The sequence below is a fragment of the Chanodichthys erythropterus genome, chromosome 5, assembly GCF_024489055.1.
Source record: "Chanodichthys erythropterus isolate Z2021 chromosome 5, ASM2448905v1, whole genome shotgun sequence".
Classification (NCBI taxonomy): domain Eukaryota; kingdom Metazoa; phylum Chordata; class Actinopteri; order Cypriniformes; family Xenocyprididae; genus Chanodichthys; species Chanodichthys erythropterus.
This window is the reverse complement of record NC_090225.1, coordinates 34230795-34247411: the sequence shown is the minus strand read 5'-3', so window position 1 is coordinate 34247411 and position 16617 is coordinate 34230795. Positions and strand designations below refer to the sequence as shown.

The following is a 16617-nucleotide window of genomic DNA, read 5'->3' as shown; positions in this document are numbered from 1 at the left end:
GATGAATGTTTATATGTGAATAAAAGCCTAAATTCAATCTGTTCATCATATAAAGTGATTGTGTCTCTTCAGAAAATTTGGACTAAACCGCTCAATTCATATGGATTAGTTTTACGACCTTTTTATTGACTTTTTGAAGCATCAAAGTGGTAGTTGCATAGCTGTCAATGGAGGGTCAGAAATCTCTCAAATTTCATCAAAAATATCTTAATTTGTGTTCCGAAGATGGAACAACATAAGGATGAGTAATTAATGACAGAATTTTCATTTTTGGGTGAACCATTCCTTTAAAATTGACAAAAATATATATATATTTTTTTTTTAAATTCATTATACAAAATTTATCCATGAACATCTTTTTTTTTTTTTTTTATTAATGCTCCCTCATAATCTTTAATCAAAATATCTTCCCCTCCCTCTTACAGCACCATCTTTTCTTCTCTGCTGATGCGTATACTGTCGCGGGGGCGGGACAACCTGAAACTCACATGACATCACAGCAACATCAAACCACAACATTCTAAACAGTAACTAATGAACAAAAACAAGTCCCGCCCTACATTTTTATTGTTTGTGAAGCTGTTTCACTCTGATAAATAGCAGAAGTAGTATGACTAGTATGCTAGTTTAGATCAGTTGAGTTTTGAGAAACTAAAACTCTAAATAAAATATTCTTACCTGGTTCTCCTCTAGAGTCTCTAACACTAGAGCAAAATCTTCCCAGAATTCTCTCAGTAACTGCTGTTTTTCTGGTGCCCATCTGAACAGGATTTCATCTGCAAAGACCCAAGCCATGTGTGAACGATGTTAAAAGTCATGAACATGTTACACAAACTATAACATGGTCCTACCTGTGTGAGGTTCCTCGCTGTTAAACACATCTTCTTTCTTGATCTCTGCCAGTGCCACACACCTGGTGAGCAGGTAAAGAGCCCGTTTGCGGGTCACACTGTCCTTGTGAGTCAATCCGGCCTGAATTGCCCTAAAAAACCTTTGAGATCTTCTAGGGTCCGGTCGGTTCTGAGAGGTTTCCGAAGAGTAGAGGTGGTCGGAGAGAGCAGTGAGACACAACAGAACCTGAGCTGACGCTGATTCTGTCTGATCTCTCTGATGCCATGATAGCAAATCATCCCATATCTGACGCAGAACCTCTGATTCAGCTTCTTTATTGCAGGACTTGAGTATGGTGAACCAGATCCGTACTATGATTTTTGAGATGATGGAGTCAGAAAGATCTTTGACACAGGAAAGGGTGCAGGATAGAGTCCTGGAGATGATGTCTCCATCATATGAGATGCTAGACAACAGCACTGCTGTGACTTCAATGGCAACATCTACGTCAAGCCTGTCGGTTTCATGGTTACCATCATCTCTTGTTCTCAGCACTTGCAGAAGAACATGAATTACCTGCCCAGGTACATCATCAGCCTGACAGACATTGACACACACCGCAAAGAGTCCACAGACAGCGCTGAGCAGATCCTTACCTCCATCATCTGCACTGGAGATCATTTGCAGTAGAGGCATGCATTGATCCCATATAACTGACTGCACCTTACTAATAAAGCGCTCCTCTTTTGATTTATTGGAAAGCTCCTTGATCAAAACAGTTAAAGCTTCAATCTTCTCTATATCGGGGCGTGATGTGCTTGGCCAGCACAAATTATTGATTAAATTCTCCGGATCGGGATAACGGGACAATAGGGTTTTTATCAAAAAATTAGACATTTTCTTATAAACTACTTTTAGATAAAAAACATCCGCAACTTCAAAATAGTTAAAATCCGGTTCGATGTTTTGCCTCCTACACACGTGTGAACCGGTGCGTCTACTTCCTGAAATATTCCGTGACGATTGACGCATGCGCTGTGTGAGCAACGTTGCTGCCAGCAGAGGGCACATGGTGGCTAATAATTGGAGGTCCGACATTAAAACATTTACGCCAGGTTAGATTAAGCCAGGAATAGGCTTTATTTCAATTAAAGTATTTAAGTAGCTTTTATAAACATAAATTTACCAACAAATTGGCAATAGCTTTTACCACATACAGTATTGACTGGATTAAGTAAAGGTAAATCAGGTAAATTAGTTACACCTCTACATAAAGAAACAACACCAGAATTAATGACACAAAATACAAGAGAAAATTCTTCAGGGGTCACCATTAAACCAAAGCACAAAATACAGTAAAAGTATCATAAGATATCCCTGAGAATTTCAGATAAAAAAATAATTCCATTATTATAATTCAGGAGGTCACAAATGTGACCCTGGACCTCAAAACCAGTCATAAGTTGCACGGGTATATTTGTAGCAATAGCCAACAATACATTGTATGGGTCAAAATGATTGATATTTCTTTTATGCCAAAAATCATTAGGATATTAAGGTGCCACCAAACGTTTTTTTTTTACTAAATGTAATATGAGTCTAAGGTGTCCCCTGAATTTGTCTGTGAAGTTTCAGCTCAAAATACCCCATAGATTTTTTTTTATTAATTTTTTAACTGCTTATTTTGAGGCATAATTAGAAATGCGGCGATTCAGGCTGCGGCCCCTTTAATTGCTTGCGCGCTCCGCCCCCTCCCGAGCTCTCGACTCTATCATTGCATAAACAAAGTTTACACAGCTAATATAACCCTCAAAATGGATCTTTACAAAGTGTTCGTCATGCATTCTGCATGCATACATCGGATTATGTGAGTATTGTATTTATTTGGATGTTTACATTTGATTCTGAATGAGTTTGAGGCTGTGCTCCGTGGCTAACGGCTAATGCTACACTGTTGGAGAGATTTATAAAGAATGAAGTTGTGTTTATGAATTATACAGATTGCAAGTGTTTACAAATGAAAATAACACCAGTCTTGTCTCCATGAATACAGTAATAAACGATGGTAACTTTAACCACATTTAACAGTACATTAGCAACATGCTAACAAAACATTTAGAAAGACAGTTTACAAATATCATTAAAAATATCATGATATCATGGATCATGTCAGTTATTATTGCTCCATCTGCCATTTTTCACTGTTGTTCTTGCTTGCTTACCTAGTCTGATGATTCAGCTGTGCACAGATCTAGACGTTAATATTGGCTGTCCTTCCTTGTGTAATTCCTTGAACATGAGCTGGCATATGCAAATATTGGGGGCGTACATTTTAATGATCCCGACTGTTACGTAACAGTCGTTGTTATGTTGAGATTCGCCTGTTCTTCGGAGGTCTTTTAAACAAATGAGATTTATATAAGAAGGAGGAAACAATGGAGTTTGAGACTCACTGTATGTCATTTCCATGTACTGAACTCTTGTTATTTAATATGCCGAGGTAAATTCAATTTTTAATTCTAGGGAACCTTTAAGTAAAGATCATGTTCCATGAAGATATTTTGTAAATTTCCTGCTGTAAATATATCAGTTTTATTTTTTGTAAGTTATATGCATTGCTAAGGACTTAAGGGCTCAACATTAAAGGTGATTTTCTCAATATTTAGATTTCAGATTTTCAAATAGTTGTATCTCGGCCAAATATTGTCCTATACCCTAACAAACCATACATCAATGGAAAGCTTATTTATTCATGTATAAATCTCAATTTTAAAAAATTGACCCTTATGACTGGTTTTATGGTGCAGGGTCACATATACATAAAATCAGCATAGGCATATTTGGCTTGCTGTCCTCGGAGAGGGTTCCGGTGCTTATACAAAATATTATTGGAATAAATTTTACAAAAAATTATTCCAAATAATAATAACAATACATTTCAGGGAAAAGTTGTGCTTGTAAATCAGCTTCCATGTGTTTTATTTATTTATTTAATTATAAGCACAGTGCACATTGGTTAACATTTCTGTAAATGTGCCAGTATTAGCCAATAGACTAATTTCCAACTATAGTCCTTTATCCAGATGGTAAAAGGACCATAAATGCATTACAATTTAGAAACATAAATACAAACAAAATTTAATGAAAAAAACAAAAACAAAAACAAAAAAAAAAACATAGGAATGAATTTGAAGTGCAGTAAACTGAATCATACCTGTCATGCAACTGAGACTTCTCTTATAAAACAGCATTTTTTCTTTTTATTTTTTTAGGTTTATTTTGCATAGTGAAGCCTGTCTTCCATTGACATCCATTAAAGGGTTAGTTCAACCAAAAATTTAATTTCCTCATGGCGTCCCAAACCTGTAAAACCTTTGTTCATCTTCGTAACACAAATTAAGATATTTTTGATGAAATCCGAGGGTATCTGATCCATACGTAGGCAGCAACAACATTGCACCTTTCAAGGTCCAGAAAGGTACTAAAGACATTGTTAAAACCTTTGATGTGACTACAGTGGTTTAACCTTAATGTTATGAAGCAACGAGAATACTTTTTGCGCACAAAAACAAAACAAAAATACAACTTTATTTAAAGTTTAAAGTTTAAAAAAAGTTAAAATGTGACAGAAATTTCATTTTAGGGTGAACTAACCCTTTAGAGAAAATGGCCTCTTGTCTTCTTCCCTGCGTATCGCACCATTAGCAGGCGTTACCCTTTTTTTGCAGGCTTGCCTTGAAGTGGCTTTTTGACAATATACTGAATGTAGTATGTCCAGGTTACATTCAATCAACCTTACTATATAGAATATACTTTCTTAGTGATCACAAAGTACGTACTTATTGAAAACTCAACAGAGTGATTTTGGACATAGCCAAACTGTTTGGATTGATTCAGTATGGATCAAACAAATTGTTCAAGCTCATAAAGGGATAGTTCACCCAAAATGAAAATTAAGGTTTTTTTTTGTTTGTTTTGTTTTTCTGTGGAAACCAAAAGAAGATATTTGAAGAATGTTGGTACGAAACAGTTTTGTTCATCACTGACTTCCATTGTAGACAAAAACAAGCAATATCAGCTGTTGAACTGAAAATACACAGTGAGTTAAGTGATATTATAATTATTATTTATACCAATCATAACTAACCCTTATTGTTATGTTAATTGCCTTTATGAGTTTATTATATTTCTATACCTTTAAAAAATTAAAAACATTTAAAAAAAAAAAGGGAAAGTAAAAATATCTTGACAGATTCCAGCTAAGTTTATTCATACTGTTCATTCTCAGTTTTTCCTTTCACTGAAAGGAACACATGGGCATGCTTTTAATAGGATGTGTGTTTACAATACATAGATGAAGAAATGACACCCACCATAGACAACCTCTGAGGGCTTGATGTGTATTTTGTAATTATCAAAATCAAAAGAGCTCCATGTATCCTGAACAAAACAAACACTGATCTATATACAGCGAAAACATCTTTGTTCTTGTTGTTACAAAAGTTCATCTCAGTTCTGCATTACTTGTGTAGGATGGGAAATAACAAACTATTTGCTATTATATTAAACCAATGGTTAGACCTTGCAAAAAACAAATGAAATATTTTGGTTTGACCTTTTAACTTTCTGTTCAGTCCTGATTGCTGGTTTGAGCGGGTTCACACGTGCTTTGTAACTCAAGTAAGGGAACATGAGTATTGTCTGTACACAATGGTTTTTGAAACAGGAGAACAAGCGGTGCAAGTTCAGTGTCTTTGAATGATGCGACAAAATTATCATGATCGAAAATGACTCAAAATGCAGTGGACGTGAACACTGTGCTACTGGCTGAATGAGTTTACTGACAATAATAATGCATACTGTCCAACATTAAGGGAATCTTGTTTAAAGATATCAACATTTTTAATTCTTTTTTAATTAATTTAATTAATCTTTTTTTAAAATTTTTCATGTGCACTCATAATCAAAATAACTTCCCCTCCCCCTTGCAGCAAAATCTCTTCTCTAATGATGTGTTTACTGGCACAAGGGCGGGACAACCTGGCACTCAAATGAGATTGACCAATAGCAAACCACAACCATCCAATGATACAATCAATACCAAAGACTATAGAATAACACAAGACGTGTCACTCGTATTGTTTTGAATGGGAGAAAGTGTAACGCGCAATATGGCGGAATAAGTCCCGCCTTCTAAATAAGAGCCAATCGCCGACTGGTAAAGTCATCGCGTCACTTCAGCGGCCGTAGAATCACCGGTTTCTATAGAAACAGTCACACGTGCGCCTCCGTCTGCGCATGCGCATTAGCTTGATCCAGCTTGAAAAATATATATATTTTTTATTTTTTTTTTTGGTCATGATTCGAGCGTTTAGAAACACAATTTATGAGCCGGTTGTTGTTAGATTTCATTGGTGATTTCAAATATGAAATTTAATCATAAGGTTATCGAACAGTTTTGGAGAATTTGATGTTTCCCCATTCAAAGAGATTGTATGATGCCCAGGATGCCCGATTGGCGTTTCAAAGATGGCCGCCGAGTGAAATGACTTGTCTTAAAGGGACTTTGTCAATACCCAAAGGACAAAATCAATTCCCGCCCTACATTTTTTTTCTTCGAGAAGCTGTTTGACTCTGATATACGTCACAACAGGGAAGAAAAGTCTATCGCAACTTTCGTTTCATGCCGACTTTAAAGGAACGTGGCTTTAAATTGCATGAGTATAGGATTTCCTTTTAGAGAACTGGTTATTCCAGCAGCTTCTGTCTATATTAATTCTATATTTCAGAGAAAGCTCCTCCACAAACTTTGTAGCATTACTGTTACACCATGTCCTAACAAGGTGTGTCCACAATAAAAGCAAAAATGTTTAGCTTTTGATGTTTAGAGAACAGAATTTAGACAAATGAACGTTCACTATGGGAGGGGCTTCTTGTTGCTCACTGAGGTTGCGACCAGTTAGAATTAACATGAAATAGATTTTCTCATTAGTGATTTTTTTGCATCACACCTTGATGCGACACAGTGTTAGTGCAGGAATGCCTTGCTCCTTGTAAGATTATCCATTAACAAGTTCTGTACAAAGTTCATCAACAAAATTCTACATGTATAATTTGTAAAACAACCCACAATTGTTCATATTGTCCTGCTGTTGAACAGCATAGAAACACATTTAAGTGTATGGTTGAGTTATAATGAAAGTCCTGTTAAAAATGTGTCCTGTTAACATTTCAGTTTTGTCTTCATTTTGCTGTCCCAGGAAGACAACAGGAAGCTGCAGTTCTCGGTTTCTTATAGAACAAGCTCCAGCATCTGGTTATCATCCAGCAGGTCCAGAGATAGGCAGTTTGTGGAGCGCTGGACGCAGAAAGAAGTTTTGTCTGGACATGGGCTGGTTGTGGTTTGCGGGAGCCCAAATGTGTAGCTGACGGAGGTGTCTGGAACTGATGCCGTTCCTAGCGGGAGAAGAGGGGAAAACAGTCGCACGTCGTCTAGACTCAGACTGTAACGGTCAACCGGGTTACGAGCCTTCTGATTCGAAACCTGCAATGGGTGATGAGAGCAATTAGTGACATGATGAAGGAATGAAAAGGGAAAGAATGGAGAAGACAGAAATGGCAAACCTGTTTCATGCCGTCTGGATCGTTGCCTGTAATTGAGCTCATTTGCAGACCTGGAAACAGTAAACAGGATGAGATTTAAATTCTCATCAAAGACTGCAGGCAAAATATGGATTTGCAGTATGTAAATACTGTCAAAAAAGGATAAATGTATTTACACTTTAAGGCTTGATGCACAGATCCAATATTTTGTCATAATAAAATATTTTTATACAATATGATTATATGAAATTAAACTATATTTGTATTACTAATATTGTCATATATTATATAATTATATTAATCTTGCACTAATCACTTGCCAGTAGTGGTTTACATGCACTCCCTACATGATCTACACATTTCCGATGCATTCAGTAACTTCACCTGAGCATGTTATGTAACAATGAAAAAAAAGAAAAAAGAAAGAGAATTGGAGTAAATCAGAATTAAATAGAATGATTAGATGTTAGATCAGATAGAATGATGCATACCAGAAGTTAGATTGGATGCATTTGGATTTAGAACCACATGAAATTTACCAAGATCTGATTGTTTTTTTGAGTTCTCACCTTTACACTCATTGTCTGATTGGATGGCGGGACAGTCGACGGACACGCCCTCTAGTAGCTCAGCCAGACGCAAGATATCCACAGGGTCGTCCACAGAAACCTCCCCGGGCTCCTTCACCATCTCCTGCAAATCTGCATTCAGATTTCAGATTTCATCACAAACTGTCCATGTAGGTTAAACTGTGCTTAACCTAAAAGTTTTAGAAACTCTTTCACTGTCAGTGCGAACATGACATTTTAAGAGAACGAAAACAATGACTTGCATGCCAAGCTGGTTGAGCAAATAGACTAAATAACTTCACAACAACTTCAACAACATGTCTTTCCAGCATTACATATGCAAGGAATCCCAGCAATGCCCATCTGTCAGCAGACCATGTCAAATTGGTGAGAGTGGCAATTTATACTCTTGCAAAACAACCACAAAGTAGGGATGTGCCCAAAGCCTAAATCCAAATTGTAGAATGTGTGGTCAGTACCGCCACTCCCTATGCACAAAGTACGAGTAAAAAGTGAGTTCGCTTTCAAAAGCGCTTCCATATTGATAGCAACTCCCTGATACCCACAAATTATATACAATATAATTACCATACATATAATTGCGAGAGAACGCAAAAGAATTTAAATTTTAAGGGAATAAAGAAGAAATAAGAATAGTAAAAGATGTCCCAGGTTCCAGTAATCCATTTAAACTCTTTGCAAATAATATTTAAACACATGCACACATACACTCTTGTTTGTATGTCGACTGTCAAAAATGTTTCTCGTCTCGTCACATTCAGTTATGAATGACATCATTTAAATTATAATGATTTTGGCCAATTCCAATTATTGGGGGGGGGGCTTGTTCCCCTCGATGCCTATGGTGGTTACGGCCCTGCATTTAGGGGCTCCATAGAATGCGTTATTTCCTTTCCAAACTTAGTATTCGACTTTGGGCACATCCCTACCACAAAGTACTCAAACTGTGTGCAAACTGAAATCAAATGTTGACTCTAAAGTTGGCAGATGAGTTTAGAGAAATGTTGATTATTGATATACTCTCACCTTCCTCCTGCCACTTGTCTTCATCAGTCCGAGCTTTGCAGCTTGTGTCGATCTCAGAGGTGTGTAAGAAGCCATGACTGATGGCAGAGATGAAAGACTTTTCCTTCTCCTCCATCTCTACGGAGACGCTGTGTTGCCTGGTGTCCGCCTCAATGCCAGAGCTGCTGGTGGAGTGTCGAGACAGACGGGGACTGCCCTCGCTGCAGGGGTGATCCAGGTCGAGCTCATCACTGATGTACGATTCACGATACCTCTTCTTCTCTGCATCCAGAGAGGGAGGGAGGGATTGTATTTTTAGAACAAGAAGTATTTAATCAAAAACAGACTGACAGGGTAAAATAGTTCTGACTAATAAGGGTGATTCTCACTAACCAGTCAAGAACATATCTAGGTCTTATTTCAACAGAATTAAAAAGAAATAATATTATAATAATATAAAAATAAAATAATATTATAAAAAATAAATAATATTTTTTCAGTTCAATTCATGAATTTAATTTTACATCTTGCGATCAGGACGTTTTTTTCTCAGAATTGCGACATTGTAGTTGTAAGAAGACTCACAGTTGTGAGATAAAAAGTCGCAATTACCTTTTTTTTTTTTTTTTTTTATTTAGTAAGCTTCCATAGAATAGTGCTTATCACAATACAAATCACTTCAAAGCAGATGTTTGATACAAATATTACAATCAAGAAGCCAGTGGTGACTGACAAGGAAAAAGAATATTAAAGAATAAACCGTATTTTGCATTAAAGAAAATTAAGCCTTTTTTTTTTTCCCTATAACTATTTTCCAAGTCTATTATACGGAAGAGGACTAGGGCCAAGCAATAATAAAAAAAATAAAACCATCTCGAGATTAAAGTTGTTAAATTTCGAGAAAAAAGTCGAGATAAAATGTTGAGAATAAAGTCATTAAATTACGAGAAAAAAGTTGTTAAATTACGAGAACAAATTCGTTAAAATTATGAGAAAAATGTTGTTAAATTATGAGAAAAAAGTTGTTAAATTACGAGAACAAATTCGTTAAATTATGAATTTAATTTAATGACTTTATTCTCATAATTTAATGACTTTATTCTCAACATTTTATCTCGACTTTTTTCTTGAAATTTAACGAGTTTCTTTCTCGTAATTTAATGAATTTATTCTCAATATTTTATTTTGACTTTTTTCTCAAAATTTAACAACTTAAACTCGAGATGGTTTTATTTTTTATTATTGCTTGGCCCTAATCCTCTTCCGTACGATTAAAATTTTTAGTACTATAACATTATTTTACTGACAAATTTCCTCCAATACTTGTTACTGTAATGAGAAAATGAAAATAAAGACTTTATTAAAATTGTGAAGTACTTATATTTTATGATAGTATTTTTACTTTATTGCACCAAAAATAAATACATAAAATTAATGTATTATAGAGAATGTATGTATGTATTGTATGTATCTAATCTGTATGTATTAATCTATATAAAAAAAACTGTCACAAGGCAAAAACACCTTATGATCCTAAACATGCTTCATTATTTTTGTACAAAATATAATTTCCCTTTTTCCCCTTTTGATTTTGGTCTGAAATGTGACCTTGACATGTTTTTGTGAGAATAATCTTGGACATCATGAAACTAATGGGATATAATAGAAACAACTCCAATGAGAATACAAAAATACAAAAAAAAAAAAAAAATCATACTATAAAGGCCTGCTCATACCAAGAACGATAACTATAATGGTAACTATATTGCAATTTTGCCTTCTGCTGCTTTAAATGCTTGAGCTCTTTAAAGCAGGATGGATTCTGATTCTGATTTTATCGTTAATCAGCTGGAAAAACATTTTCTGAAAGTGATTGCAATGATATTGTTTCTCTGTGTCCGTTGTAGTTGTGGTGTGAACTCTGCTATTCTTTTATATTTAGAATGATATTTAGAGCCATCTTTATCGTTATCCTTGGTGTGAACGGGCCTTAATAGTGAGAAGAATATTGTGTGGACACACACCCTCAGTCTCCTCTAGCTGGCGCAGGTGTTTGAGCGCAGGTTGCAAGCTGAGATACAATCTGTGACAGGAACTGAGATGGAGTAGAAGATGTCGAGAACGAAAAGCCGAACCAGTGTAGTACACCAGCTTCCTCGCTGAGGGCAAACCATCCGGCTGGATCTCAAACTTCTTCCCCTGTGCAGAGAGCAGAAGAGAGAACTCTTTATATGTAAATTAAATGTCATAGCAGATGTTCAATCCAAAATCCACCACAATCCAAATCACATAATGGAGTTCAGATAAATCAACCCAAAAACCTTGGAATGAGGGAGACACAGTGAGATCTGGTGTGACATAATAATGAAACAAGCAGTAACATTAAATGTTACCAGAAAGGTGAGTCGTCCCACGTGAAACCAGGGGAAGTCATACAACAGATCACGCACATTGTTCACCTCCTGCAAAATAAAACAAAAACAAGGTCATCTGTCAAGTGAAATGGTCTACTCTGAAGTAAGAAAATGAAATGGCTCAGAATCTGAATTCTATGGAAGCTCGTTTCCGTCATGAAATAAAAAATAAAAAGGTAACTGTTTTTTCTCAGAATTGCAAGTTTATATCTCATTTCTGACTTTATAACTCACAATTGCATCTTATAAAGTCAGAATTGTGAGATAAAAATAAAATTCTCGGAAAAGTCACAATTCTGGCTTTATAAGACGCAATTGCAACCCAAAAAAATGTGAATTTGAAAATGGAACTTTCTGACCAACAATCAGATCCCCCAACTCTCCTTACTGATATAATTTATACATTCACCTCCTGAAATGTGTTAGATCATATGTAATATAGGCTTATTTGGCAGTGTGAGAAAGATGTAAAATATAAATCCTGTTTTTTTACCAAAGCAGAAGGGGAGCCCATTTAAGGTAGGGGTCAGGGCCTCAACACACAGGGTCTTTGATCTCTTAGACACAGGGCCCTTAGTTTAATCCAGCCCCAGACGCTTTAGCAGGCAGATCAGAGGACTCAGGGGAAAGGCATGCACTCCAAATCCCTGTTTATGGACTGAACCGTCTAATATATGCATTCCAGTCAGGCCTATCTGGAGAGCTCTATCATTGTGATTGGCACCAGCTCAATGAGAAAACACAGGACTGCAATGAATCACAGAATGATGCACATGTAGGGAATGCACATGTGTTTTGCAGCAAAAAGCAGCCAGAAGTCAAACACTGCTACTATGTCGGTATGTAGGGTTTATTGCACTGCTGCCGTTTATGTACAGGCTGTCCCCCTGTTTGTAAGACTGATTCTTTTGTCAAATTAGAATGACATCTTATTTTTACTGTTAAAACATCTCATTTGTGGTCAGAAAGCCAGATACAGAGGCAGCTACATCCAAAAATACAGCCAATGAGAAAATCATGTTAGCGCTGCATAACAAACACCCATAAATGCCTCATGCGTTTACAAAAACACACCTGATACACTTGCATTCCTCGAAGAGTCAGTCCAAGGAGTGCTGAACCTTTCTCTTCTTTCTTGTCCTTCAAGAAAGAGACATAGGCGTATTAACACACATAAACACACTGTCTAATAAATGAATATGTAAAATATTGCACATATTATAAAATATGAATCATTTTAATCACTTAGTAAAAACTATTAATTTTAAATATTAAACAAAATTATTCAAATCTATCTATAAATTATATATATATATATATATATATATATATATATATATATATATATATATATATATATAGATATATATTTTTTTTTTTTTTTAATTTATGTTTATATTTTATATATATTTATTGTATACTATTGTTAAAATTTTGGGGTCAGTAAGAATTTGTTTTGATTTACATTTTTTTTTTTTTTTAAATGTCTCTTATGCTCACCAAGCCTAAATTACAGCAAAAAAACAGTGAAATATTTTCACATGTAATTAATTCCTGTGATGGCAAAGCTGAATTTTCAGCAGTCTTTAATGTCACATGATCTTTTTAGAGATCATTCTAAAATGTTGATTGTGCTGGAGAAATATGTCTTATTATTATCAATGTTGAAAACAGCTGTGTTGCTTAATATTTTGGTGCAAACCATGATAAAAGTAAGAAATCTTTTGAATGGTAGTGTATACCGTATTTTCACATTTTATAATGTGTAATTTATGCACCTTTAAATGCAAATTAAACATTGGAAATGCAAAACCAGTGACCCCTTGGTTTTTCATTGCTTGGATAAACAGGTAGTCCTGCCCCAAACTGACAAAACTTGTTGAGATTATGTTGCAATATCACTCAAACAAGCACACTGGAATTCCTTTGGATTCTTAGTAGTGCAGAAATGACTTCACTTTTAACCTCCACTTTGATGAAGATATTTTTCAAATCCTCCCTACATACCACAGCTGAGAATGTCTTGACCTATAGAAAGACATTCTGATAACCATGCATGACCTCTGACCTTCTGGAGGCGATAAAAGGTGACTGGGACATCCTCCAGACGGCAGGATTCTCTGATGAAGAGCAGGATAGCGTCACGAGAGGACATCCCCCAAAGCTCTTTATGAACCTTGGGCCCGTGACACAGCAGGTAGTCAATGCCACGCTTCGCAATTATCTATAAGAGAGCAGACACGGGTCATGCATGATTATGAAATGAGCGTGGGCTCTCACCATGCTTTATTAGTTTTACAAAAACTTTAATTAAACCCCTGTTGTAAGAAAAAGCAACATGAATTTGCTGGTTTGGTGCTTGTCCTAAAATGCTCGTCTTTCAGCATGGTCTTTCAGGTGAAGCTGGTTGTCCAAGAATCTCTTGCTAGATAAGAAGTTCTTCAGTTCTTCAACTTCAGAATTAAAATTTCCTGATAATTTACTCACCCCCATGCCATGCAAGATGTTCATGTCTTTCTTTCTTCAGTCAAAAAAAATTAAGGTTTTTGATCAAAACATTTTTCTCCATATAGTGGACTTCAGTGGGGTACACCGGGTGGAAGGTCAAAATTGCAGTTTCAGTGCAGCTTCAAAGGGCTATACATGATCCCAGACAAGGAATAAAGGTCTTATCTAGTGAAACGATTGGTCATTTTCTAAAAAAATAAAAATGTATATACTTTTTAACCACAAATGCTCATCTAGCACTGCTCTGGCGATAGGCGGAAGTACCATGGTAGGGCCGAAAAACTTTTTTTTTTTTTTTTTTTGTAAAGGATGTTTGGCTTAATTTTTGCAGGTTCTCTTTGTAGACACTAAATCTGTACTTTCACCTACGTCACGCGTGACCTTTGTAACGTGATTACGTCATGGATGACCATCCACAGAGCAGTGCAAGATGATTATTTTTGGTTAAAAAAAGTATATACATTTTTTTTTTAAAGATTGTTTCACTAGATAAGACCTTTATTCCTCATCTGGGATCATGTAGAGCCCTTTGAAGCTGCACTGAAACTGAAATTTGGACCTTCAACCCTGTGAACCCCATTGAAGTCCACTATATGGAGAAAAATCCTGGAATGTTTTCATCAAAAACCTTAATTTTTTTTATTTTTTTTTTTTTTTTGACTGAAGAAAGAAAGACATGAACATCTTGGATGACATGGGGGAGAGTAAATTATCAGAAAAGTGAAGTGAACTAATCCTAAGCACCACCTGCTTGAATGCAAATGTATGTGATTGTAATTTATACAATTCACTCTAATGAGGATTTACCCAGGGTGGAAAGTATTCTTTGGGCTGGAAATACATAGCGTGTCCGTGACTGTGGCCCTCTGAGAGGTGGTCAGAGTGATCGGCCTGTAGGGCGTATCCTGCTAGCTGGAAATACACTTCCTCCTGCTGTCTGCATTCTGAGCGAAGGACACGTTCCCGCAGGTCAAAGTAGTAGAGTTTTCTTGCTTTACGCTCACTGAGAAAATAGAGGAAGAGAAAAATAAATAATACAAAAACAAACTAAACATCAGATATTAATGTTTTAGCAATAGTTATTTTGGTCCCACTTTATATTAAGTGGCCTTAACTACCATGTACTCACATCAAAAAATAAGTACAATGTACTCATTGGGTTCATATTGAATTGCAAAACACTTTTGCTGCTATTGAGGTGGGGTATGGGTAAGGTTAGGGAAAGCTTTGGTGGTATGGGTAGGTTTAAGTGTGGGTTAAGGTGTAAGGGATGGGTCAATAGTGTAATTATAAATGTAATTACAGATGTAATTACATGCAGGTGTTTTTTAAAATATAAGTACAATGTAAAAACTTATTGTGCATGTACACAATAAGTGCATTGTATCAAACGATTAATTTAAATGTAAGTACATAGTAGTTAAGGCCACTTAATATAAAGTGGGACCGTTATTTTTATGTTATAGCCGACAACTGACATTATGGTTAATGTTATATATCTATACGGTTTTGCATGTAGTAAAAAAAACACTTTTACTGCTAAACCACTAATATACAGTACACTACCATTCAAAAGTTTGATCAAAAGTGCCAGTAAAAACATTTATAATGTTACAAAAGTTTTGTATTTTAAATAAATGCTGATGTTTTAAACTTTCTATTCATCAAAGAATCTTGAAAAAATATAAATGTTTCTTGAACAGCATATCAGCATATCATAATGATTTCTGAAGGATCATGTGACACTGAAGTAATGATGCTGAAAATTCAGTTTTGCCATTAAAGGAACAAATTACATTTTAAAACATATTCAAACAGAAAACAGTTGTTTGTCATTTTAAATCGTAATAATATTTCACAAAATTACTGTTTTTACTGAATTTTTGATTCAATAAATGCTGCCTTGGTGAGCATAAGAGACTTCTTTCAAAAATATTTTACAAATGATCTTACCGACCCTAAACTTGAATGATAGCGCTATTATTTACTAAATTTTTAGGAGAACTATCGCTTCAATATAAGCGTGCAAGACTAAATATGACACATTAAAATTTATTTAAAGAGGAATTTAGTAAAAGACTATCCTCACTGTCTTCAAAGTCCTCCACATTGTCATTTTCCACATGAGATGAAATCTGAAGTTAAATTGAGTTTCATTATAAGCTGTTTTCAATTACACCACACCCAAATGAGGAGAAAAAACATGCTCTACCTAATAAAAAACGCTTTCAAAGACCGCAAGATCACAAACCCACTCAAACTGGCCTCACCCCCTGGTGGATTAAAACTAATGAAGGAAAGAGGCCAAGGAGAGGGCTCCTCCCTTCAAATGTTCGGGAATCTCCAGCCTGTGTCTTACCAGATGAGTCTGCCATTCTCCACATAGTACTGGACCTTCAGACAGAGCAGGGGAGGGATTGACCTCCTCTGTGACCCCTGCTGAGAGAAATAACAGGCTTGACTAGGTTTCTAAGGCAACCCCCTCATTATGAAGTCACTCCCACATCCCAACCAACCTACTAGTGTTTATCTTTACTGTAACCGCCCTGATGACCACAGGGATCAGGGAACAAATGGTACAGTAATAATGTGATGGAATCAGATGGTAGGATCATAACACTTTGATATACATGAGTATCATCACATTAATGAACCAAGGTATTTAC

General features: G+C 35.7%; 2 protein-coding genes across 6 annotated transcripts in view; both read right to left on the bottom strand.

Annotated features, from left to right (window-relative positions):
• tarbp1 (TAR (HIV-1) RNA binding protein 1) overlaps positions 1–1832 on the bottom strand; it is a 28492-nt gene extending 26660 nt beyond the window's left edge. For all 4 annotated transcript variants that reach the window (XM_067385518.1, XM_067385519.1, XM_067385520.1 and 1 more), the window contains exons 1-2: positions 852–1832; positions 679–776 (exon numbers count right to left, since the gene is read on the bottom strand). In XM_067385518.1, the coding sequence (XP_067241619.1) occupies positions 679–776; positions 852–1728 (975 nt within the window). In that variant the 5' untranslated portion in view covers positions 1729–1832. The remainder of the gene's footprint in view (positions 1–678; positions 777–851) is intronic.
• A 2949-nt stretch (positions 1833–4781) lies between these two features.
• Positions 4782–16617, bottom strand: part of zgc:172136 (uncharacterized protein LOC566376 homolog) — a 28503-nt gene continuing 16667 nt past the window's right edge. Inside the window, exons 5-14 of one of the 2 annotated variants that reach the window (XM_067385516.1) lie at positions 16311–16390; positions 14759–14954; positions 13512–13667; positions 12518–12583; positions 11423–11491; positions 11054–11228; positions 9051–9311; positions 8004–8135; positions 7456–7505; positions 4782–7375 (exon numbers count right to left, since the gene is read on the bottom strand). In XM_067385516.1, the coding sequence (XP_067241617.1) occupies positions 7124–7375; positions 7456–7505; positions 8004–8135; positions 9051–9311; positions 11054–11228; positions 11423–11491; positions 12518–12583; positions 13512–13667; positions 14759–14954; positions 16311–16390 (1437 nt within the window). In that variant the 3' untranslated portion in view covers positions 4782–7123. The remainder of the gene's footprint in view (positions 7376–7455; positions 7506–8003; positions 8136–9050; positions 9312–11053; positions 11229–11422; positions 11492–12517; positions 12584–13511; positions 13668–14758; positions 14955–16310; positions 16391–16617) is intronic. The other variant, XM_067385517.1, reaches the window with a different exon arrangement.